At 31.8% G+C, this 23,726-nt stretch overlaps 6 protein-coding genes across 9 annotated transcripts; 5 read left to right on the top strand and 1 right to left on the bottom strand.

Annotated features, from left to right (window-relative positions):
- The first annotated feature begins 351 nt into the window (after positions 1-351).
- On the top strand, positions 352-959 carry LOC127266090 (uncharacterized). Its single transcript, XM_051296210.1, has one exon. The coding sequence runs from the start codon at positions 492-494 to the stop codon at positions 777-779; it is 288 nt and encodes a 95-aa protein (XP_051152167.1). The 5' UTR covers positions 352-491; the 3' UTR covers positions 780-959.
- A 5,230-nt stretch (positions 960-6,189) lies between these two features.
- LOC127266011 (uncharacterized) lies at positions 6,190-6,768 on the top strand. Its single transcript, XM_051296076.1, has one exon. The coding sequence runs from the start codon at positions 6,318-6,320 to the stop codon at positions 6,627-6,629; it is 312 nt and encodes a 103-aa protein (XP_051152033.1). The 5' UTR covers positions 6,190-6,317; the 3' UTR covers positions 6,630-6,768.
- Positions 6,769-8,135: 1,367 nt separating this feature from the next.
- Positions 8,136-14,704, top strand: LOC127266109 (uncharacterized). The gene is made up of 13 exons (XM_051296237.1): positions 8,136-8,511; positions 8,702-8,814; positions 8,909-8,965; positions 11,265-11,360; positions 11,442-11,512; positions 12,138-12,180; positions 12,254-12,334; positions 12,417-12,476; positions 12,904-12,951; positions 13,066-13,163; positions 13,257-13,305; positions 13,529-13,573; positions 14,114-14,704. Exons 1-13 carry the CDS (start codon positions 8,175-8,177, stop codon positions 14,534-14,536), a joined length of 1,521 nt encoding a protein of 506 aa, XP_051152194.1. The 5' UTR covers positions 8,136-8,174; the 3' UTR covers positions 14,537-14,704.
- A 394-nt stretch (positions 14,705-15,098) lies between these two features.
- LOC127266105 (3-deoxy-manno-octulosonate cytidylyltransferase, mitochondrial) lies at positions 15,099-19,751 on the top strand. 4 transcript variants are annotated; one of them, XM_051296231.1, is made up of 11 exons: positions 15,142-15,229; positions 15,380-15,790; positions 15,986-16,031; positions 16,123-16,209; positions 16,305-16,429; positions 17,063-17,202; positions 17,287-17,338; positions 17,430-17,540; positions 17,884-19,190; positions 19,409-19,509; positions 19,642-19,751. In XM_051296231.1, the coding sequence occupies exons 2-9, from the start codon at positions 15,545-15,547 to the stop codon at positions 17,974-17,976; spliced, it is 900 nt and encodes a 299-aa protein (XP_051152188.1). In that variant the 5' UTR covers positions 15,142-15,229; positions 15,380-15,544; the 3' UTR covers positions 17,977-19,190; positions 19,409-19,509; positions 19,642-19,751. The 4 variants fall into 4 exon arrangements, with proteins under 4 accessions (XP_051152189.1, XP_051152188.1, XP_051152187.1 ...); XM_051296230.1 differs by having other exon boundaries at positions 17,884-19,312; XM_051296232.1 differs by having other exon boundaries at positions 15,099-15,229; positions 15,542-15,790; positions 17,884-19,509.
- LOC127266106 (uncharacterized) lies at positions 18,037-19,127 on the bottom strand. The gene is made up of 2 exons (XM_051296233.1): positions 18,813-19,127; positions 18,037-18,702 (listed from the first exon to the last, which is right to left on the bottom strand). Exons 1-2 carry the CDS (start codon positions 19,125-19,127, stop codon positions 18,532-18,534), a joined length of 486 nt encoding a protein of 161 aa, XP_051152190.1. The 3' UTR covers positions 18,037-18,531.
- A 1,122-nt stretch (positions 19,752-20,873) lies between the features above and the next one.
- LOC127266154 (uncharacterized) lies at positions 20,874-23,369 on the top strand. The gene is made up of 2 exons (XM_051296310.1): positions 20,874-21,225; positions 22,882-23,369. Exons 1-2 carry the CDS (start codon positions 21,003-21,005, stop codon positions 23,193-23,195), a joined length of 537 nt encoding a protein of 178 aa, XP_051152267.1. The 5' UTR covers positions 20,874-21,002; the 3' UTR covers positions 23,196-23,369.
- The last annotated feature ends 357 nt before the right edge of the window (positions 23,370-23,726 follow it).

The raw sequence follows: 23,726 nt of genomic DNA, 5'->3' as shown, positions 1-23,726 counted from the left end.
TGTAAATCCTTATCAAGTGTATCTCTTACCCCAATCTATATAAAATATAACTAGTAAATAATTTAATTAAAATTAAAAAAATTTCAAATTTCAAATTTTAAATATAATTAAAATATATGATTATATTTTAAATAACAAATTATATAAAATGAATAAAAATAAAAATTAAAAACAAATTATGTGAAAAAAAAAAAAAAAAAAGCATCAATTACTACTTGCCAGCATCACGTGATCCGCACGCACTGTGGGTACGGAAACGGCAGAAAAAACAAAAGGCTGGTAACCAAATACCAGCAGCAGCAGCAAAAACAGATGGCGCCTTCATTTTCCATCGGCGGAACGGCCCACTGTTCTCCCCACTCTCCATTTCCGTCCCCAACTTTATATATATAAGATAAGATTGAAATCATCTTCCACAGCAAAACAAACACAAAATACAATCAAATTCATAGCTCTCTCGATCAACCTCAAACAAATTCAATCAATCAGTTATGAGTTCGAGCAGCAAAGCTTGGATAGCCGCAGTGAGCATCGGAGCAGTGGAAGCACTCAAGGATCAGGCCGGATTCTGCAGATGGAATTATGCTTTCAGAATCCTGCAACAGCAAGCAAAAACCACCCTCAGATCTTACAGTAGCGCCGCTGAACCTCGCGCGCAGAAATTAGGTTTGTCTGGACACTACTCTTCTTCAATGGCGCTTTCGAAGAACACGACTAAGCAGCAATCGGAAGACTCGCTAAGAACAGTCATGTATTTGAGCTGCTGGGGTCCCAATTGATGTTGAATCCCTCTTTTATTTTTTCACTTTTTTTTTTTTTCTTCTTCCTGATAATATGATATAGTCTGTATACAGTGTATATCCAAATGAATGGATGGAGCTGATTACTAGATCCCTGAGAGTTTAGATCTGAAAATTTATAATAATAAAATTTCAGTTCCAATTTATTTTTGTGAAGAATATGGTCTGGTTTGGTGTGATTTGGGTATCATAAAATCAAGTGTTAAATTGGATGGAAGAATTACAGTATGGATGAAGATGAGGATGAAGATGAAGATGGTGATGATAATGATGTGTGATTGAACGTAGGTATGTTCTTAAAGCAAAATTTTTGTTAGGTTAGAAGATTGAATCTTCGAATTGAAATTACTCCGGATGGAAATTAGCTTTTTATTTATTAAAAGAAAATTATCAAAATATCAAATAGGAAATCAAGTATTTTTATATTATTTTAAAAATTTTAAATTTAAAATATTACATCGAATATCTATTTATATTATATCATGTTATATTCAAATTTAAAATTTTATTTATTTAAATTTCAATTAAAATTCAAACCTCCACATTATTTAGTTTTATCTATTTATATTATATCATGTTATATTCAAATTTAAAATTTTATTTATTTAAATTTCAATTAAAATTCAAACCTCCACATTATTTAGTTTGAGTTTAAAGATTTTAGAATATTAATATTTTTATATCTAAATAGTACAATAAAAAATAATTTATCTTTTTAAGAAGAAAAAACAAATTAACATTCCATGTTATTTTTCTTTTTTAAGAAAATAATTATACACTTTAATATCATTTTAAATTTTTCAATTTTTTAAATTTTAATAAAACTAATTAGTTATCTTAACTTAATTTATAATTATCTGTATTATAGGATAATTATTTTCACTAATATATTGTTAATTATCTATTAATTACACATCTCATAAAATATTGTGTCTATAGTGTAGCAGACATTGTATATAAGACGGAGGGAGTAATAATGATGATGTTTTTATAATAATATTATGTAAATTGTACTCCCTCCTTCCGGTTAGAAAGTCTACATATTTCTATTTTCGGACGTCCAATTACAAAGTAACCATTTCATTAAATACCTCATTTTTCCCACAAATACTCCTACTTTACATCACATCATTATTTTTATAAAAAAAAAATAAAGACAAAAATATCATTTTACTATTTTTATCTATCCATTGTAATTAAAATATTATTATTTTTTAATCTCCACGCCAAAAGTAATTATATACTTTTAGCTTGGACGGAGGGAGGGAGTATGTATTTTTCTATTTTTAAAATTGTGCGACAATTGTTACAAAAACAAAAAATTAAATTAATTTCAAACATATAAAAATGATAAAATAGATAAAATAGTTGTATATAAAAGTTCTAAGGAAAAAGTATATAATATTATATTAATTTGTTGTCAAGGAAACAATTGTTGTGCTTGTAGATAGGGAATTGAAACAGCCAATTTGCCTGGTATGTTCTTTAAGTATTTTAAATTAAAATATTCATATTTCTATTTAGGTATTTGAATTACAAACTAAATATTTTATTAAATATTTATTTTTTTTATAAATATTTTTATTTTACATTAAGCCATTAATTTTATATTAAAAAAATATGAACAAAAATATCATTATAATATTTTTAACTATCCACTATAATTAAAATATTATTTTTTTTAAATATTTTATTTTTTTCATGATTTTTAACAAAAATACATTGTATATATTTATTTTGTGAAATAATTTAAAGAAATCATTTTTTTTACGTAAAATATAAATAATTGTGTAGATAATATAAAATAATTAATATTTATAATATTTTACTTTTCTGAAAAAATGTGTTTATTTTTTTTTTTTTAGCATATTATAATATTTTACTTTTCTGAAAAAATGTGTTTATTTTTTTCTTTTTAGCAAAAATAACACATCTACTATTTTCTTAAAAGATATTATATAAAAATACTATTGTTTGAATAAAATTTACATTAATACTCGTTTCAAATTAATTTTAAACCAAAATCTAAAAAACTTGGACGTAAGTTGTTCCTTGGTCGTGACTATAAACAATTACTAGAACAAGTCAACTATTTTGTTGATTTTTTATTATTATTAGTATTTTTTTTCTATTCTTGACAACTTTAAAATAAGGAAAATTTTACTATTTCTTTTTATTATTTATAATTTCAAGCTATATATATATTATGCTTTTAATATGTGTTGTATATAATGATATTTTATTATATTTTTGGCGACTTTTGAAATACGAAATTTCGTATATATGCAATTCATGATGTGTTTTTTTATTGCATAATAGGTTTCATGGAGTTAGTATGTTTTGGGGTGTACTTGAAAGATAATGAGCAGAACACAATACGAGAAAATGTAGAATTTACAAAAAGATCCTCATGGATAAATTAACAATATAAAAAGTATGTAAGGATTGAAGTGTAAAGGGGATTTTCGGATGGAGTTGTTGAGACACGATTGCAATTGAATAGGGGAAGATAAAGGGACTACCATGTTCTACCACAACATATTTTTTCTTAAAGAGAAAAATGGATAGAGAAGAGCACTGAAGAGAGGAGAACTTGGAGGAAGATTCCATACGACTTTTCGGGGTGTTCCTATTCTATTTTCGTATTGTTCTTCTTTGTCGATTTTAAAATTGAAGGCATGATGAACTTCTTTATTTGTTTGTATTTTCAATTTCTATGAATTTCGAATAATTTCATTTTTAGCGTATGTGTGAATATATGTTTGATATTGAATTTGTAAGACTTGATTTTGTTTAATTTGGTGTTCATCGATATTTGATATTTTTAATTCTTCTAATTTATAAGTTTAGAAATATTTATTATTGCGCACGTATTGATTTGAGATTTCGTAGCTAAATTGGAGATTAACACCCGTAATTGTTTAATTTTTCAATTAGTGTAGCAACCTAGATAAATACTCTAAGGGAAGAATTAAAATCAATTTTAAACAAATTCGCGTAGGAATTTTGTTAAATTAAATTGTATCTTTCTAGTACTTAAAGCTGTCGAGTCAGTAAAGTTAGAAAATGTTAGTTATGAACGCATCTAAATCAACTATAATCAATTTATTCAACTAGTCAATGAAACAAAATTTATATCGGAACAGAAAATTCATGCATATTCTAAAGTTTAATTATTTTTGGTAATCCGTCATACATTTTATTTTATTTTAGTTGAGCAAATTTATTCTTTTCTTATTTAATGTGATAAATCAAAAAAACCCCAATTATATATATAGTATAATTATAAATAACCGAATATTCAATATTATTATTGTTTCATGCGGAGACGACCTTACTCACTGAACTATTGCATTTTGTAATTTTTTTTGGTAGCGTAGGAACTAATATTTTATTTTGCAGTTGCGCGCGCGTGCGTGCTTTAATATTTATTTTGGTCTATGTGCTTGTATATATGCATTATTGAAAATCTACACATAAATAAGTGTATATATATATAATTATTCGACCTATTTATGGTGGGTTTATTTGGGGTTTTGGATTTTAAATTGAGATTTAAATAATAAAAATTTTAAATTTTAATAGCTGTACGATGTGATATACATAGATGGTGATTCGATGTTTTGAATGTAAAATTGATTTTTAGTATAATATAAAAAATAAAAAAAATATTTAATTTGATATTTTGGGAGAAAAAAAAAAAGATAAATAATTATTTAAAATCCAATCCCCAAACAAACACAACCTTACTAAACGTAGACATAATAATATAGCAAATAGTGCCATTCTAAATATTTTAATTAGATATCCAACTTTTTGGCAATTATATATATATATATATATATGAAAAAATGCTACTTGTTATCGACGACATATAGTAATTTAACATTGCTATAATCGTAGTAGTGTGCGCCATTGGATATATACATAAAAACAAAAAATGCAAGTTTTCTTTATACATATTTGTTTAAAAATATATCATTAAAAAAAAAAAAAATTTACTATATGAATTCTTTTGTTTGGATACGAGAATTAGAAAGTATAAATTAATTATTTTAACAGTGAATATTAGTTATTTAAAGAATAAATAAATTTAAAATGTTTTTAATATTATATTTTAATAAAATATGTATAATTTTGTAGAAAATAAAATTTAATACAATACAAATAAAAAATATATTATTTATTTATAATTATCATAAATTAATTTTATAAAAAATAGAAATTTAAAAGATAAATAAGTATTTGTTAATTGATGAGAAATAAAAATAATAAAATTTGAGTGAATGATCGTTTTATATAAATTAAAAATTTACTTAAATTGATTATTTAAGATTGATAAATTTATCAAAATTAAAAATAAATTATTTTTTATGAGATAAAGAAAAGATTTCTATTTGGCAGAATTGAAAAAGTATTAAATATTTAAATTTTAAATATTTTATTTAAAATTTTCAAAACTTTCATACTCTCAAAAATTATATTTCCTATCCCTACATAATTTGTTTTTTTTTTTTTTTAATTTGTTCACATAATTTTTAATTTTTTTTAAAAATATAATTATACACTTTAATCACATTTTATAATTTATAAATTTTATTTTATTTTAATTAAATTATTTAATTATTTTAATTTTGAATTATAATTATTTTTACTACTTATTAGTTATATAGTAACTAAAACTTCGCTCCTAAACTAGGGGCATAATTAGTTAGGAGGAAAGACATTTTATAATTTATAAATTTTATTTTATTTTAATTAAATTATTTAATCATTTTAATTTTGAATTATAATTATTTTTACTACTTATTAATTATATAGTAACAAAAACTTCTCTATTAAACTAGGGGCATAATTAGTTAGGACGAAAGGAATATATTTTAACAAAGCAATAGTGCGGTATTTGTGTTTTAAGATTGTCTAAATTATTTTTTTTTATATAAATTATAAAATTTGTATAAAAAATATAAAAAAAAATTAAATATATAAAATATTTTATTTTATTTATTTATTATTATTTTTTTTAAAAAAAAGGCGTTGGTTCAATATTTATTTATTATTTATTTGTTGGGTTCAATTTTCACGCGGTTTACGAAATCGAGGCGGTGGGAAAACAGCACACTCCCAAAACCATTAAATAAAGACACGGAAAAGGAGGGGTCTCGTAACCAGTTGCCACGCAGTTAATGCTAATTAAACCATATATTTTTTTAATTTTTATAATATGATTATTTTCCATTATATTCATTTCAGGCGGCAGTAGCGGTAAATGCCGCTGGTTTATTGAAAAACCTATGGCTGTTTTCCCAAACCCTAGGTTTCACCGCACCCTGTTTTTGTCTCCACCAAAATCGCAAATTAACATCTCTCCCTCTATATTAAACGCCTCCATGAATGGAAAATTGGCATCCCATCCGCGACGCAGCATCGATCGGAGGAGAATCAAGTGAGAATTATTCATTACTTAGCTGTATTGTGATTGTGTTGGGGAAATTTTATATATATATATATATATAAATGAGGGGAGGTGGGTGGATGGTTGCGGCAAGCATTGGGGCAGTGGAATCGCTCAAGGATCAATTAGGGGTTTGCAGATGGAATTACGTGTTGAGATCGATGCAGCAGAACGCCAGATCGAGGCTCCAATCTGCCTATAAATACGCCCAATCGGTGGATGGTTCTGACTCTGATTCTGCGGGGAACAGGAGCAAGGACAGGTTGAGGATGGCGGGGGATAATGTGGAGTTTGAGAGGCTTAAGAAGACGGAGAGATCTATGAAGCAAGTCATGGCTTTGAGCTGTTGGGGACCTACTACCGTTAGGTTCTGAATTCTGATCAATTATTAGAGATCATGTATAGATAAATTGAAGATGATGATGACAATGATGGTGAAGTACTGCTTCTGCATTTTTCGACTGAGCTAGATCCGAAAACAATTACAGATTTATTAAAGCTTCCATTTCATAACCTAGCTACCTACTTCTATGTATATGTATATGTTTATATTCATTTCTTTATTATTACGTATGTCTTTTTATATGGGTTTTTAAAAAAACCCATATAATATTAAAAAAAATTGGTTTGGATTTACGTGTATAATAAAAAAATCAATTTAAATTTGATATTAAAAAAATTAATTTAGATTTGATATTAAAATAACGTATGAATATTTAATTTAATTTATCCAGATAAATTGAAATACTTATCCTCAGTATTTAGAAATCACATAAATAGTCACAAATCAATAAATAATATAAAATTAAAACAGAATCTAATTTCACATATTCACATGAAATTGTTTGTTTCACTCGTAAAGAATAAAATTAATTACTTGCTAATCACGAAACTAATTCAAATTTTAATCTGCGGAGAAGAAAGTTCAAATTCCTAACAAAAAACCATAATATATATTAACATTTGGAAAAACTAAATTACAAATTTAAATATTAATGTCCAACTCCTTAACAATATATATATTTTAATTGTACAAATAAATAAAAAATTATTTATTTATTTATTTATAATTATCATAGATTAATTTTATAAAAATATTACTAGAAGTTTAAAGAAAATAAGAATAAAGAGGTTTTGAATAGATTTTAGTTATAAATTAATTTATATTTATTAATTGTATTTGAATTTGATAAATCTAATAAAAAATAAAAAGAATATTTTTATGAACGGACAAAAAAAAATAGTCATGTGTAATGGAGACGGAAAAAAGAGTAAAGATTTATAAAATTTAAGGTATAAAATTTAAGGAAAGATTAGGGTTCTGGTTGGAAAAAATTAATACCATACTAATTTTTTAAACAACAGATTTTATTATTACATACAAAATTAATTATTGTAAGCTGTACAACTATAACATATTAACATACTGTTTGTAATAATATTGTGAGCTGTCAAACTATGCTATGTATGTAGTATTTTACTATTGCAATTTTTTTTTTTAAAAAAATATCAAATCAAATTTTTATTTATTATATTATATTAAAATTAAATTTTATATTTAAAATATCATATCAATATATATTTATATCATATCGTAACAATTATTTTAATTCGAGATTTTACTATTCAAAATCCAAATCCAAATCCAAAATCCCACGAACAAATACACCCTTAGTTTTATTATGTAACAAATTAATTATACATAGCCCTAATCAATTTTCAATTTATAACACATCCACAGCACCAGGTTCTTCCTCCTACCTCCTTCTTCCTACCTAATATATTAAAGAAAAAAAAAAGAAAAAATCGCCGGTTCAGATTGGAACCGGAACCGCCGGTTCAAAACCGATTGAGCAAGTCTACGTATTAAGTCCAAAATAAACCTGGTCTTGTAGCCTACCCGCGGTGTTTCGTATGCAATGGAGGCGCCGGAAATCCTCTACGAAACCCTAAGGCCTCTCGACGGCCCGCCGCCCCCTTCGTCGTCGTCTTCCTCTGACTTGGAAACCCTCGTTGTCTACCGTAACCTTATTTCCACCCCTATTGCCCAATGCGCCTCACCCGAGTCGGCAGCACCTGATTACTTTTCCCTGGACGTCAATGACGCAGAGCAGAAGCAAACTTCGAATTCGGCTACTCCTCTCCCTCCTAAAGGCCCTGCGCAAATTTCCACCCCGGCGTCCGCGGGCGGTCTCGAAGGCACCTGGTTTCGCACCGGTTCTCGCTTCAAAAGCCCCATGCTTCAGCTCCACAAAGGTTTCAAATTGCTTGATTTTTTTATTAATTTAATTCAATGGAATTTTCACTGTGACGGTGTTATCTTGAAGCGCTTAGTGTTTAAACATGATGTGGGAATGTTCTTGTTTCAGCCTGGAATTTAGTATGGATTTTTAGACCATGGGCATGGTTAATTGATTTTAGTATTTTTGGATTGAATTGTGTCCAGAGATACTTGATTTTTGTGATTTTCTCTCGCCAACTCGGGAAGAGCAAGAATCCAGGAATGCTGCTGTCGCCTCTGTGTCTAATGTGATCAAATACATATGGCCTAGTGCTGAGGTATGATGAGAATTTGAACTGTCATATTGGTGACTTTTGAGTTCACAAGTCTGTATTTAGTGTCTGCTCGTTGCTTATTATCAATGTTTTGCAGGTACAAGTTTTTGGGTCATTCAGGACCGGGCTGTACCTTCCATCTAGTGATATTGACGTGAGTCATGACTTGTCTGTTCTCTTGTTCCTGACGCTATTTTTATGCTTTCGTTGATTGTTCGAGCCTTATTCGTTGAACAACTTGGTTATTAAATGCACAGCTGATATTTTCATTAAAATATGTCAACAGAAAACATTGAAATTTAGTAACAAATTGTTGTAGAGGATTCGAACTAATTAGAAATTTTGTTTGATTGCTGTCAGTTGTATACTAGGTAAGAGGTTAACGGAAAACTAATAAATGTGATGCAAATAATTAGATGCATTTGTTACATGTTTAGGATACACACCGTGTGTTCATATCTGTAGTTGTCCAGGCACGTGCCATGGTGCATTATGATATGTGGCAGTAGTTTAGCACCAATGAGGTGCCACTCTTGGCCAATTTTATGCTATTTTTATATATGACTTCACCAAGGCCTGGTTATAAAATCCATCTTGAGCAACTTTAACCAAGTGTAGAGGATACCATCATTGCAAGTGACAGCCTTCGCTCCTTTTCTCCCTTATACAACATTTAATTATTGTTATTATTAGAAAATTGTTTTTGCTATCTCAAACTTTGCAGTGGTTTTTCCAAGTGAGTAATCAATCTGGTATTTGTATTTCTTTATGGAAGTATAAGCTGAAATTTATTAGTATCTTATCTCGATTATGCATAGTTTTACGTGGCGTACCATGGTGCAAGGCATAAATGGCAGAGGCCATGCCAGCATTTATGGCGAAGCTTACCTAAGATGCCTCCCTGGTGCAGAGGCGTGTGCCTCTGTTATTTCATGTTTAGGTCTATTATAAATGTTTGTTTGTTTCTCAATTTCTTAATCTCCCTCTCATTAAGGGTATGGTAGCCCGCTGTGCACTTTTTTTATTTTTATTTAGTTAAAGAATGTTGTACTTTTTATTATTAAAATATTTATAATGAGTGTATATATTATTGCGTTGTTTTGACATATGGTAATTGTTAAACACTTAGGGTGTGTTTGTTTGGGGGTTTGGATTTTGGATTGGGATTTGAATAGTAAAAATTTTGAATTTGAATAGTTGTATGATGTGATATAAATAGGTGTTGATGTGATGTTTTGAATGTAAAATTGTTTTTTAGTATAATATAAAAAATGAAAAATAGGTGTTTGATTTGATGTTTTTGGGGGGAAAAAATTGGATGAATAGTGGAAATCCTCCAAAATCCTTCAAACAAACACACCCTTTTAGGGTGTGTTTGCTTTCTAGGACAGGATCATAATCCTAGGGTTATTCTAATGTATTGTATACCAGGAGATTTTCTAAAGCATTCTTTGTTTTGCTTGATAAAGTATAGGATAAATTAAACTTTTAGCACAAATTTACAAAGAATAAATTAATCCAACCAATTAAAGGGATTAATTTTCCTTGATTATGTATTATTATGCTGGACTTCTATTTATACAGATTTTAATCAAAGTAAACAAGTGATTAGGTTGGATAATGTTAGTTTATCCAATCTAATCACGCAAAGTAAACACACCTTAAGATGCTTAAATGATTATTTTGGTTTTTTGGAAGTATGATGTATGGCTTGTAATATATGTGTATGCTAATTATATATTAATATGTATAGTGCATGGCATGTTGTACGCCATGGCATGGCACAGACCTTGTGCTATGCGCCATTTACATCTATATGATCAGGACAATGATTAATGGTATAGATATATTTTTATTTATTATTACAATTCTTCACCATGGTGCACTTTGTTATAACCATGTATCTAGCAACTTAATGCCCTTCACAGCATGTACACCATCAACAACTCTGCATGTAATCAATACTGAATTTCCTTCAATCCATTTGTAAGAGTTGGAATCTCAATCAGAGGTGAATTGCATCCACATCTCTGATTATCACATGTGCAGATGAAATGAACGCACCATCACTGAGTTTACCATGGAGATAAATTTTACATTAGTTGGTGTGGCAGCGTTCCAAACTTTCAATGGCTTAAGAGTCATCTAGAATCTTTTGCTAGGTATTTTGTTGTAGATATGGTTTACGTATACTGTTTTTGGTGCAGAAGGATTTCAAGTTTCTTTATAGACTTCTCAGAATGATTCATAGCATTTTTGTTATAGAGGGCATTGATTGGAAATATTCACTTACCAGCTGTCCTTTATCTTTTTCACTATTCTTACTATGATGGCGAGATTTCTTCCTTAATACAACACACACACATATATATATAAATATATAATTTATTTGTTGTTTTGTAAAGCAAGTTAACTATCTGAGCACTGTAACCTGACAACTTAATATCTTGCAGGTTGTCATATTGGGTTCAAATGTCAGAAGTCCTCAGATTGGCTTACAGGCTCTCTCTAGGGCACTGTCTCAAAGAGGAATTGCAAAGAAGATACAGGTAACCTCTAGCATTTTTATTTCACTTTCTCCAAACTTATGCAGCATCTCTTCAATGTTCTCTTCTTTTTTCCATTTTTAGGTTATTGCAAAGGCACGGGTGCCAATTATTAAGTTTGTGGAGAAAAAAAGTGAAGTGTCGTTTGATATAAGGTTGGTGCACCAATGATTTCTCTTTTTAATTAGGTATGCTAATTATATGCCTTCATCTTGCTCTCTCAAAGTCTCAACATCAAGGGACTTATGGTATGGAGGAGGTGACTTTACTTTCTCCTTTTCCCACTGGAAAGAACAATTATACCAACTATTTGGGATCTGACGTTACCTATAAAGATACCACATAGGATGCCCACTCTATTCCTTTATCAAATTGTAGATCCATCTTTTTTGGTGTTATATGGGGCTGTAGCTTCTTCATTGCATTTGTGCAGCAGTGTTTTTCTCCTTGGTCTTTTTGGAAAAATTAGGAGTGCTCAGCAGGTCTCTTGTTTTGTTTTATTGCACTCCTGCTGCTCTACATTTCCCTTGTATACTGTTTGTCTGGTTTGCATTTGTGTATGAACTTTCTACTTGCTGATAAAATTATCTAGTTATCTAACTAAACTGCAACTATTATTCTGGACAGAATTACCTAGTTAACTAAGAAAACAGAATTGTTTTGCTGGGCAGACATGTTCGATTCTTTTGGATCTCATGATTCACGCTCTTGGATCTGATTGTTTCAATCTTAAGATTCTCCTTACTAACGTTATAAGTGCTTACATTGCTTTTTTGGCAGTTTTGATGTTGACAATGGACCAAAAGCTGCGCATTTTATTAAGGTAATATTTGCGTTCCTTGTTGAATTTGCTACTATTTGGTTCCCATTGTCTTCTCATAGAAAATTTTTGGCAGGATGCTGTATCTAAATGGCCAGCACTTAGACCATTATGTTTGATTTTGAAAGTTTTCCTCCAGCAAAGAGAGCTGAATGAGGTTGGGTTTGATATCGTTTTTCCTTGTAATTTATTTTAGAAAATACCCATCTCAATCTCATCAACTTGCATTTGTCCTCTAGGTGTATAGTGGTGGAATTGGCTCCTACGCACTTCTTTCTATGCTTATTGCAATGTTGCGGGTATTTATTAATTTTCTTTTAATTTCTCCTTCTAATTTTACACAAATATGAGTTGGTGATAATGATATTCACAATATATTGCATGCTAATTCTGATAGCCATTTTGTTGATGGTCATGGTATCCTTGGTGTTTGTTATGGTAGATCATTACATCACTTTGGCCCTTTAAAGTACTTCAAGCCATTAATTCTGCATTTTAATGTAATGTAAAAGGTGTTTTGATCACAGAAGTAACCTCCCTAACTATACTTCAAAAAATAGTAGTATGTGCACCAAATTTTCTCCACTCTACCACTGGTTTTGGAAAGTAGAAAGCAACAAATATTAGATATATGGGATCTTTATTTATTTATTTTATTTCTTCTTTCATTTCAACATTTGTACTCTATTTTTATTTGTCAAATTTTTTGTTCCCTTTTCCTTTCAGGGTCAGCAAGATCAAGTTCCTCCTGAACATAACCTCGGAGTGTTGCTGGTATTATTTTATATTTTTCCCAAATTTCATATCCACAGAAAATTATTGAATTTAATTATTTCATCCGTGGGAACTTTATTCAATAATTTTGAATTCTGCATTTTCTCAATGTAGGTAAAATTTTTTGATATGTATGGATGCAAACTGAATACAGTAGATGTTGGTGTATCCTGTAACGGTGAAGGCATTTTCTTTGCAAAAAGTAGTAAAGGGTAAAAAATTGTCATTTTCCTTGAATTTTGCTTGTTTTTATTACTGTGTAAACTCGCGCATAATAATTTGATTTTACATGTGATGCTTTTCAGATTCATAATTGATGGCCGACCATCTCTTATTTCCATTGAGGACCCACAGGTATTGTTTGATTGCATTTTTGCAGAATTTCTCCACTCCTTAAAAATTCCAAGGCAACCAAAGTATTCATCTATTGAACTTGTATATTTTGGCATTTGTGGCTCCAGTCAATTTTAATAATTTTAATTCCATTACTTCAATTGAAATGAAAGGGCATTTGCAAATATAGATAAAACAGGAAAATTGATTTTTAGCTTAACCATGCACTTCCCTTTGTATGCAGACTCCAGACAATGACATTGGGAAAAACTCCTTCAATTATTATCAGGTGAAATTCTCATAGTCCCCATTTGCTTTAATGTATTGAAATTCAAATCTATTGTTTGGTTTTATTAGGAATTTTAGGAAGTACTTAAAATAATGTATTAAAGAGATTTTGTAAATGTTAAAAGGCTAACTTTGAATCTTTGAAATTCATTCCAGAGCCAAACAAAAATAATGGGTTTGAGAGAGCAAATTCAAAAAATCATAAGACTCAATTTGTTTGTAGGTTTTAGTTTTTGGATTTGGATTTTTGAATAGTAAAAAGTTGAATTTGAATAGTTTTTTGATGTGATATAAATAGAGATTGATGTGATGTTTTGAATTTAAAATAAATTTATAGTATAATATAAAAAAAATAATTGTTTGATGTGATATTTTTTTAGGGGAAAAAGAATTTGAATAGGGAAAATATTTTGGTAAAATTCACAAAAGAACACAACCAAATTTTCCAACACAAGGGTTTTATATTTTTATTTGATTTATCGATGGAAATAGAGTTCTCTTTCTCTGCACATAGGCTCAGTTTCATTTCTTCTTTCTCCAGGTCAGATCTGCTTTCGCAATGGCGTTCAGTACATTGACAAATGCAAAAGCCATCCTCCGACTTGGCCCAGACAAGAGCATCCTCAGTTCTATCATCCGGCCTGATGCAGTATTGTTGGAACGAAAAGGAGGCTCTAACAGGAACGCGACTATCAATAATTTGTTCCCAGATTCTGGAGCGTCCTCGCATCATTTACTCGGTGATCAACAGGAGATTTACTGTAACTGGCCATTGAATGACGATGATGAAGAACCATTACCCCGGGGAAATGGAAAATCTGGCCGCGGTAGTGATGCAAAATCTTCGGGTAAGAAAAGGAAAGGTTCCAACATGAGTAAAGGTTCCGCAAAGGAGAAGAAATATGACTCAGGACAATACCAGAGTAACGGTGATGGTTCAAAGACCCGCCAAAGGAATTGTTGATATGTTTCATGGTTTTGGAGTTGAGCTTTAAATTACCGTTGAGAAAATTTTGATTTTGTGTAGGCTGCCGCCGGAATTAAATATGTACAATTAGATTTGCCCAAATCATGTTTGATGACAAGATTGGTGCACCATTCCAGTTGTTAAGAATATGTAATGTTTCTGAAAGCAAGCTTTTGCAAGCATTAAATTGAAAGGATCAGAAGTTAGCTTCATTGAAAATTTTAAACTCAGATTAGCCTTAAGTAAAACAAATTAAAGTTGTCAGTAGAAGCATTAGTATTTTGTTCAACATCTTCAATGGAATGCTTGGTTCGTTTTGGTTCGTTTCGACACATCTTCAATGGAATGCTTGGTTCGTTTTGGTTTTGGTTTGATTAATTTGATATATATATATATATATATTTATTTATTTGTTTTTATTTTATTAGGATGGAATTTCACTCTAATAGAAACAAAAGGTACTGTACTAATTTTTAATAGAAATGCGTATAATATACCATGGGATCGATCTATGGAAGAAATAAAATTAAGGACCATAAATATTTGGCAAAAACTGCTGTGAGTTGTTTCATGCTATAAATAAACTCGAACACTCGATAAATCCGGATTCACATCTCTTGTAACCAACACTCTTCGATCCTCGGAGCAAAAGATGGTTCAAACTCCGATCCAATAACACCTGCTACATAGGTAGTGTCTCTTATCCATCGTAAAGTATTGACTTGTTTATCACAAAAGTAAATTTTCCTACCATTTCAATCAATTTTGGCACTAAGAATTACAACAAATTTTTTATATTGAAAATAAAATTAATAAATCGATCAGTTTTTTATATTGAAGCTAAAATCGAACAGCCACCCCTATTATCGCCCCTTCAAGACTGACTGAGAGTGTGAGTGCGAGTGCGAGGGCGACAGTCTTCCTGGAATTCGTTCCCATCTCCAGTCGTGTTTGCTCATTCATTCATCTCCTGATCTCATCTCATCTCTGATTTTTCCAAAGAGCATGCCGATCTGCGATTCGTCGTCTTCCTCTTCATCTTCCAGCTCTGCCTCCACAAAGGCGTGGATTGCACATGGCGTTTTAGCTGCCGCAGCTCTCGCGGCGGCGCTTGGTGCCCACGCATTTTTCCACACCCGCCGATCTGGAAAGTTTCGGAGCCGGGTCATCGGAATTATACCCGCCCGCTTTGCCTCTTCTCGCTTTCAAGGCAAGCCTCTTGTTCCGATCCTGGGCAAGCCAATGATTCAGGTACTTTTCAGATGTTTTCTTTCTATTCTCAGGGATTCCTACAACTCTCGTGATGGCTTGTCAATAATTGTATGCACTACACTTACTTTGATATGATAAGATGCACATTTTGATTTGCATTCGAATGCGATATTAAGAAAAGCTTTACTACTGTTTATTGTATAAATCTTATTCCGATTTGGATTTCGATCGCAGAGAACATGGGAGAGAGCAAAATTGGCTGGATCACTCGATCATGTTGGTAGTAACTCATCTTCTCAGTTCTCTGTTCTACACATTCGTTTGTATCGTATGTGGTGGATGCTGATTCTTGTGATTTATTCTGCGTGTAGTTGTGGCGACAGATGATGAAAAGATTGCTGAATGCTGTAGAGGGTTTGGTGCAGATGTGGTAATGACTTCGGAATCGTGCCGAAATGGTATGAGCACTTACAAATGCGGAGCTCTGATCTGAATTACTGAAGTTTCTGTAGTTGAATTTTTTGTTTATGGTGTTTTTTTCTATCTGTGACAGGCACTGAACGCTGTAATGAAGCCCTTCAGAAGCTCGGAAAGCAATACGATGTTGTCGTTAATATTCAGGGGGATGAACCACTCATAGAGCCTGAAATTATAGATGGCATTGTCAAAGCACTTCAGGTAACGACATTAATCCTTGATATAATGATAATAATATAGGATAAAAAATTTGGATTAATTTATTGAAAAGACATTTAATCACTGGTTTTCTGTGGTCTTATCTTTGTCTCAAATGTCGGAGATGTCTTACTCATGGAAGATAGATTATAAGATCACAGGCTAACATAATAATTTATGCTTATCTTGTTAATTTCATAGCTCAACCAGGGTTGTTACCAATCATTTATCAATGCAAGTCTTTTAAAATAATTGAGTATGTTGAAATATGAAGCGTCTACTTCTAAGATATAAGGCCCCATCTTATAATAATATTAGCTTGTCATTCAGTCAATCAATAGAAGTCTATGGTAATTACATTTAAATTTTAGTTGCATTAAGATGTGCTAATGGGTAAAATGATTTGCCCATGGGGTATATATAATGGACATTTTATTGTTAATATTGGTAATGATGTGTAGGAGAATCAACAATGTTCTAAACATCCAAAGCTTAAATACTCGATGGGGAACAACATGAACTTATACCATTGAACAAATTCAAGTTAGATCCCTTGCTAATATTTTGTTTGTGCTTGATTGCAATGGACCATGGCTACTCTTAACATGATCAATTTTGAAATTGTGACTTTGGCAGGCTGCTCCAGATGCAGTCTTTAGCACTGCAGTGACTTCTCTGAAACCTGAAGATGCATTTGATCCGAATCGTGTCAAATGTGTGATAGATAACCGTGGCTATGCTATATATTTCTCACGAGGACTCATACCATTTAACAAGTTAGTTTTCTTTGGTAGGATACTGTATTAAGTACCCATATTATGGGCTACATCGTGTAACTGTAATGACCCATGAATATGCAGGTCAGGAAATGTCAACCCTGAATTTCCATATTTACTTCATTTAGGGATTCAGGTATCATAGCAGCATTGTTTCTACTCACATCTTTTATTCATATTGCAACCAGTCGGTGCCTTAAGCTCTCATATTTCTGTTGTCCTCACAGAGTTTTGATTCGAGCTTCCTTAAGATATACCCAAATCTGGCGCCAACTCCACTTCAATTGGAAGAAGATCTGGAACAATTGAAGGTCCTTGAAAATGGATATAAGATGAAGGTGCCAATATTAAATTTCTTTCCCAACATTTTTGTTTTGTTCTTATGCAAACCTGTGGAGACGTGGATACTTTATATTGAGGTTCTGTTAAAGAAGGCCTGGAATCAACATATCTTTACCATTTCTCCACCTTAATTCTGTGAGAACTTTACATGTAAATCAAGGAGATTGGTTTCGGACCCTTTGTTCAATGGCCAAATTCTAGTTAAATATGCTATATGATATCATTTTCTGCATTACGGCAATGTCAATGACTGAATTCTAGTTACAAAATCTAGGTCATCTTCTCGTTTGTGTTTTATATTTTGATGTACAAAGTCTTGATTATTTTACTCTTGCACAGGTAATAAAAGTTGATCATGAGTGCCATGGTGTTGATGTCCCTGAAGATGTGGAAAAAATAGAGCAGTATATGCGTGAAAAGAATCTGTCTTAGCTGTATTGTTCCATGCACATTACGGGTTATTGTGCTACTCCTGTTTAATTCTGCACTTCCTTTTTAGTCCTATTCTTTTTTTTTTCTTTTAACTATATCTGCCTTCTTTTTTTTGCTGTCATGGGGAGCATTTTATATATATGTAGTTCAAAAAATAAAACTGGTGTGTGCATATGTACGCTAAATATATCTTGTCTGCAAGTGATGTTTTTACAATTGCAGAATAATCAGATTATGCCCAGCGCATGTATTATTTTGGTATGAACAGTTGAGATGCTTTTAATTTTGACCTGCAATTGTGTTGGAATGTTTGTTTAAACACACACACACACACACACACACAAAACCACAAGGCTATTGATCCTTTTATCGGCCATAGTTGTGTGTTGATTATGGATGGATCGATCACACACAACATATATTAGATTAGAGTTGAACTCGTGGACAAGAAAGATGGATGAATTAAACAGTTTTGACTTGATGAATATTTATATCATGATCAAGAAGTCTATATATATGTAAATACTGATGACTAATTAATCATAGTAGTAGTTGTTAAGTTGTGATGAGTTGAAGGTGAGTCTTGAAAAGAAGAATGGAGAGGGAGCGGTTGGCGTCGAGGGAGAGGGAGAAGTAGAGGAAGCCACCGGGGGAGTGGGTGATGAATGACCCGAAGCTGCTCCCGGCCACGCAGTGCCACGCCGGCCCGTACACTCGATCGAATTCCTATTAGCATTAAGATCAGTATCAGATGACATGATTCAATTCATTCATATTAATTTGTATTGTTAATTGGCATGCAGATGCAGATGCAGGTGATGAAGATGGCTAGCTACCTTTTTAAGGGAGCGGGCGAGGAGGGTGGGATTGAGGCGGACGGAATTAGAGTTGGAGTTGGAGTTGAGTTGGAGGTGGAGGGCGTGACGGAGGGCTCGTTCTTGCATGGAGAAGGGCATGTCGGCGGACCTCAGGCGTATGTTGGAGTTGGAGGTGATGGCCATGGCAGCAAGCTTCAGTTGTTCACATTCATGTTCATGTTCTTCCTTGTCAGGAATACTACTGCTGTTCCTCCTCTGCTTCTGGTTTTGGTTGTCGGCCTTGTTGGTCACGTTCACCTGCTCCGCAATCTTCTTCTTCTTCTCCTTCTCCATTGATATGGATGGAGGAATAGCAGATCAGACCAGACCAGACCAACAAAGTGGTAGGAGGAAGAGGTGAGTTGAGATTTTTGACTAAGCAGAAAGAAAGTAATACTAATAATGGATGCAGGGGAGCAGGTCAATTTGGTAGTAGTAGTTGTTGTTTTCTGCAGTGCAGCATGGAAGAGAGAGGCAGGGTACAATTACAGATACAGTTTGAATTTATTAGAGTTTGACCGAGTGGCAGGTAGGCAGGCAGGCAGGCAGGCTGACTATTTGAGTTTGAAATACAGATGCTACTGCAAGGCAAGGCAAGGCAAGAAAAGTGTGAAAAACACAATACTCTGCAATGCAGCTTTTTTAGTACGGAGTATAATTTTACAGACAGGAACAGGTACGGTACATAATTAACCGCTTGTTTGAGTTTGAGTTTGAGTTTGAGTGTCTGTGTTGCAGATTTGCAAGCACATGATTAATGATTGATTCTCTCTCTCTCTCTCTCTCTCTCTCTCTCTTGTTGCCACAGAATCATATGTCCAAACACGGCCTACAGTCTACAGGAGCCACAAGTTTGTATATATCTATGTTTCATACATTCTGTGTCTGAAAGATAGAAAGATTTCTTTGAGTTTCTAACTAACGATGCAACAAACATGTGTTTCTTTAAGCTTGAGTCTGAATTTGAATTTTAAAATAAGTTTAGATTTTTTTGTTTGTTTTGTGTTTAGGTTTGGTTTGAATTTTTGAGAGTGTTGATATGTATTAATTTGATAGATAATTTTTAATTTATATAATTTGATTATAAATTTATATTATATTTACATATATTTTTTTAAATTTTTATTTATTTATATTATAAAAAAATTTATTCTATATCAAATAGTATATATATATATATGCATATATATTTTATTAAATTATAATATTATAAAATTTTAATTTGAATTAATAATTAAAAAATTTTAAAAAAAAAGAAAAAAAAAATTCAAAACCATAAGCACCTGCAACTTTGTCTCCCAATCAAGAGACATCCCCAGTTTGGGGAGTTATACTGCTTAAACAGTGTTTGTACCCTAAAACTCCCAAACCCTATATTTGATAAATTTGTAATTTGTATAAATATATATATATATATATGTATATCTTTTTTTATATTTGTTAGCATATAACAAAAAGGATAAGTGAATATATACTTCTCAACTAAAAAATAATTCTAATTTGGAGCATAGATGGAATGTGGCTTGATCCGTAAATTAGGCCATGTCCATTCCGGTAAATATAATAAAGCATGGAGGCGTTCCAACAGTTTAATAATAATACTACAAAATACTTCAAAATTTTCCATTTCAAGAAATTGGCTTGAATTTGTGACCTTATGGATTCAAATTTGACGTCTTCAGATCCATCAGTCACATATATTTTGTTCCGGAGGTTATTTCCCTTATGATAAGTTAAAATAGAGATTTCATAATTTTATCACAAAATTTTCTAAAATAATTTTATAAATCATGTCTACAAGAGTAAAAAAAGGGAAAAAAAAAGTATAAATAATAGAAAAATATAAATTTTTAAAAATAAAATTATACAAAATATTGTATTCCTATCGGAATCGTGAAAAACAAAATAAAAAAATAAAAATAAAAACAGAGTAAATTTAGAATTAAATGGAATATTTTGATGGGCCGAGAGGGCCCAACAGCGTAGGAGACACAGACCCGTGAGAAGCTTTTTCGTCCATTCATTTCTTCCGCTCCTAACAAAAATCCGCAAAACTGAATTGGACTTCCAACGCCCATGCTCCTTCTCCTCCCCCAACGATTCCGCCATTTGCTCTAACCTCACCAGTCACCACCACCATCGTATTGGCCTTCATTTTCCTCAATTGGCATGGCTTCCTTGCTCGAAAGCTTCGCCGGACCCCGGGCCTTCGCTCCTCCATCCGCGTCTTTGCCTCCTGTCGCCGTTTCTGGCCGAAGATCCGTCAAGTTCTCCGATTATAATGGCCTTAAGATCCAACCTGCCCGGTCAACCGCCAGGATGAGCTCGAGATCCAGATATGCCAGCCGTGGGGGTCGAATCGTCTGCGAAGCACAAGAAACTGCCGTAGAAGGTTTGATTTTTCTTGTTCCTATGTCGCTCCCTTCCTCGAAGCTTGATTATCTTCTTGAATGATATGTGGTTACATATAATGGCTTTCTGTTTTTTATTGTTATATTTTTCTGCTGCTGTGTGATTTTCTACTTCCGGTGTTTAGATTGCGTCATGTTGCTGGTTGAATTTTTGTCGGAAAATGGGTTTTTAGTTTGAAATTTTAATACTGTAATTTGCCATTTTGGCTCATCAGCACACTTTGGAACATACGTCTGCGTGATTCACAGTCGCTGAAAAATCTTCACTGTGCTTAGGTCAGCTAAGTATGTTGAATTTTTGGGTCCGTGGGGCGTAAATTTATCATGCAAGAACTGGTTGAATTTTGCAAAGGCGATCATTTGTTGAGTGCAAACTTGTGCTCTGTCGGGCCTAATTTATGATTTTAGTTTGGTTGACATGAAAACTGAGAAGCTAAAAAACAAAACTTTGATTGGAAAACTTCTCTCACCAAATGATGGAAATACTAGTCAAAATTTTTTCTTTTTATTTCTAATCTTCTTTTTCCTCCAAAACATTGGCAAACATGATTTTTTTTGTACTTCTCTTCGTTCACTTTTAGTCAATTTAAAAAGTCAAATTTAATTATTTTTCTTTATTTTAACTCTTCTCTTTCATTGGTTTTCATATTCACTCAAATTCCGCGAATCAAACTTGACCTTGTCTTCATTCTTTTTAACTTGTGCCTTGCATTTTCTTGTAATATTCTTTCAAGAAAGTCTGAAATTTGAAAAGTATTTTTAGTTAGTCTTGATCAGTCATATCTAATTAGGCTATTTTTGTTTCTAATGCTTAATGATGCAATCTATAAAGGTTAATGGTGAATTTTGCAGATTTGTTTGATTGTGTTACAAACAACGATTTGATTTCCTCCTTATGTATGCAGTTATGGCCCATTTCAATGTGAATCTCATCTAGCAAATATTAGGGGATATGTGATGCAGGGGTAAACAGTGTATCCCTTTCATCCGATGAAGTGAATGTATCAGTGTTTGTTTGGGGGTTTGAATTTTGAATTGGGATTTGAATAGTAAAAATTTTGAATTTGAATAGTTGTATGATGTGATGATATAAATAGGTGTTGATGTGATATTTTGAATGGAAAATTGATTTTTAGTATAATATAAAAATAAAAAATAGGTGTTTGATTTGATGTTTTTGGGGGAAAAAAATGGGATGAATAGTGGAAATTAAATCCAATTCTCAAACAAACACACCCTAAGAGAAAATTTGTTGTTGAAATTTCCTTTTTGATGAGAAAACATCTTCTGCAGAGTGCACTCAGGAGTTCTCATTTTCCCTGTTCATGAGATTATGTGGAAACAACTATCCATTTTGTTGAAAAAAGGAATCTTGACATGTCGAAGGAATAAATTATATTGTCCTATGGAAAGATATATGTAACATCCGGTTCATCTTGCTATGATTATTTAACTCAATTGCCTCAAGTACAAGTTTTATTTTTTATTTTGAAGCTTTCACTTGACACATAATGAAGATTCATTACAATTCCGAATCAAATTACATATGTTGGAATCTGCATATTGTATATGTTTGCATTTTGAATAATAACAAATTGATTGTGACAATGGTTTAACTTCCTTCGGAATAAATGCAGTATCTGCTGTCGGCGATTCAACTTGGCAGTCTCTTGTGCTTGAGTGTAATACTACAGTTCTGGTTGAGTTTTGGGCTCCTTGGTGTGGACCATGCCGCATGATCCACCCTATCATCGATAAACTCGCAAAGCAATATGCCGGAAAGCTCAAATGCTACAAGCTCAACACTGATGAGAACCCTTTAATGGCAACAACGTATGGAGTACGTAGCATTCCTACAGTAATAATATTCAAGAATGGGGAGAAGAAAGAAGCTGTGATCGGTGCAGTTCCAGAGTCTACATTAACAACCAGCATAGAGAAATTCCTGTAAGTGTATAAATTGTTTCTTCAGGGCCAGGGCAAAGAAAATGGGTTAAATTTAAATAAACCTTATGATGAACTTTTAGTGTGCCATGTATAGACAGACTATGGCACTTGATGAAATGCAGTAATTGTTTTCACAGTAATGTTAATCATCAAATTGTTTACCCTTTTTATTTGACCATCATTTATCTTTCTTGCATCAACATAAACATATCTATTTAAGGTCATTGACTGCACACCAATGGAGTTTAAGCCTTCATTATCATCATTAAAAAATATGGGTGATAGACCATAATAGAACCAGCAACAGAAGAAATCCAACTTTCGGGTTCTATCTATATTTCTCTCTTATTGCCACGTCAATATAATATAATATAAAAATATTAAAAAGATAATAAATAAATTAATTTTTTAAAAATAAATTCATGTGTGTCCTCTCTTTGGTATACTTACACAGATCCAAAGCACGGAACTCCATCGGTCCTATTGTCTGACATTCGATTTCATCGCATGAACCTATAATCTCATGTGTCTATTA

This window comes from Andrographis paniculata, unplaced genomic scaffold, assembly GCF_009805555.1.
Source record: "Andrographis paniculata isolate CXL003 unplaced genomic scaffold, ASM980555v1 Contig74END, whole genome shotgun sequence".
NCBI lineage: Eukaryota > Viridiplantae > Streptophyta > Magnoliopsida > Lamiales > Acanthaceae > Andrographis > Andrographis paniculata.
Note: the sequence above shows the minus strand (reverse complement) of the source record. Positions and strands in the feature narration are given on the sequence as shown.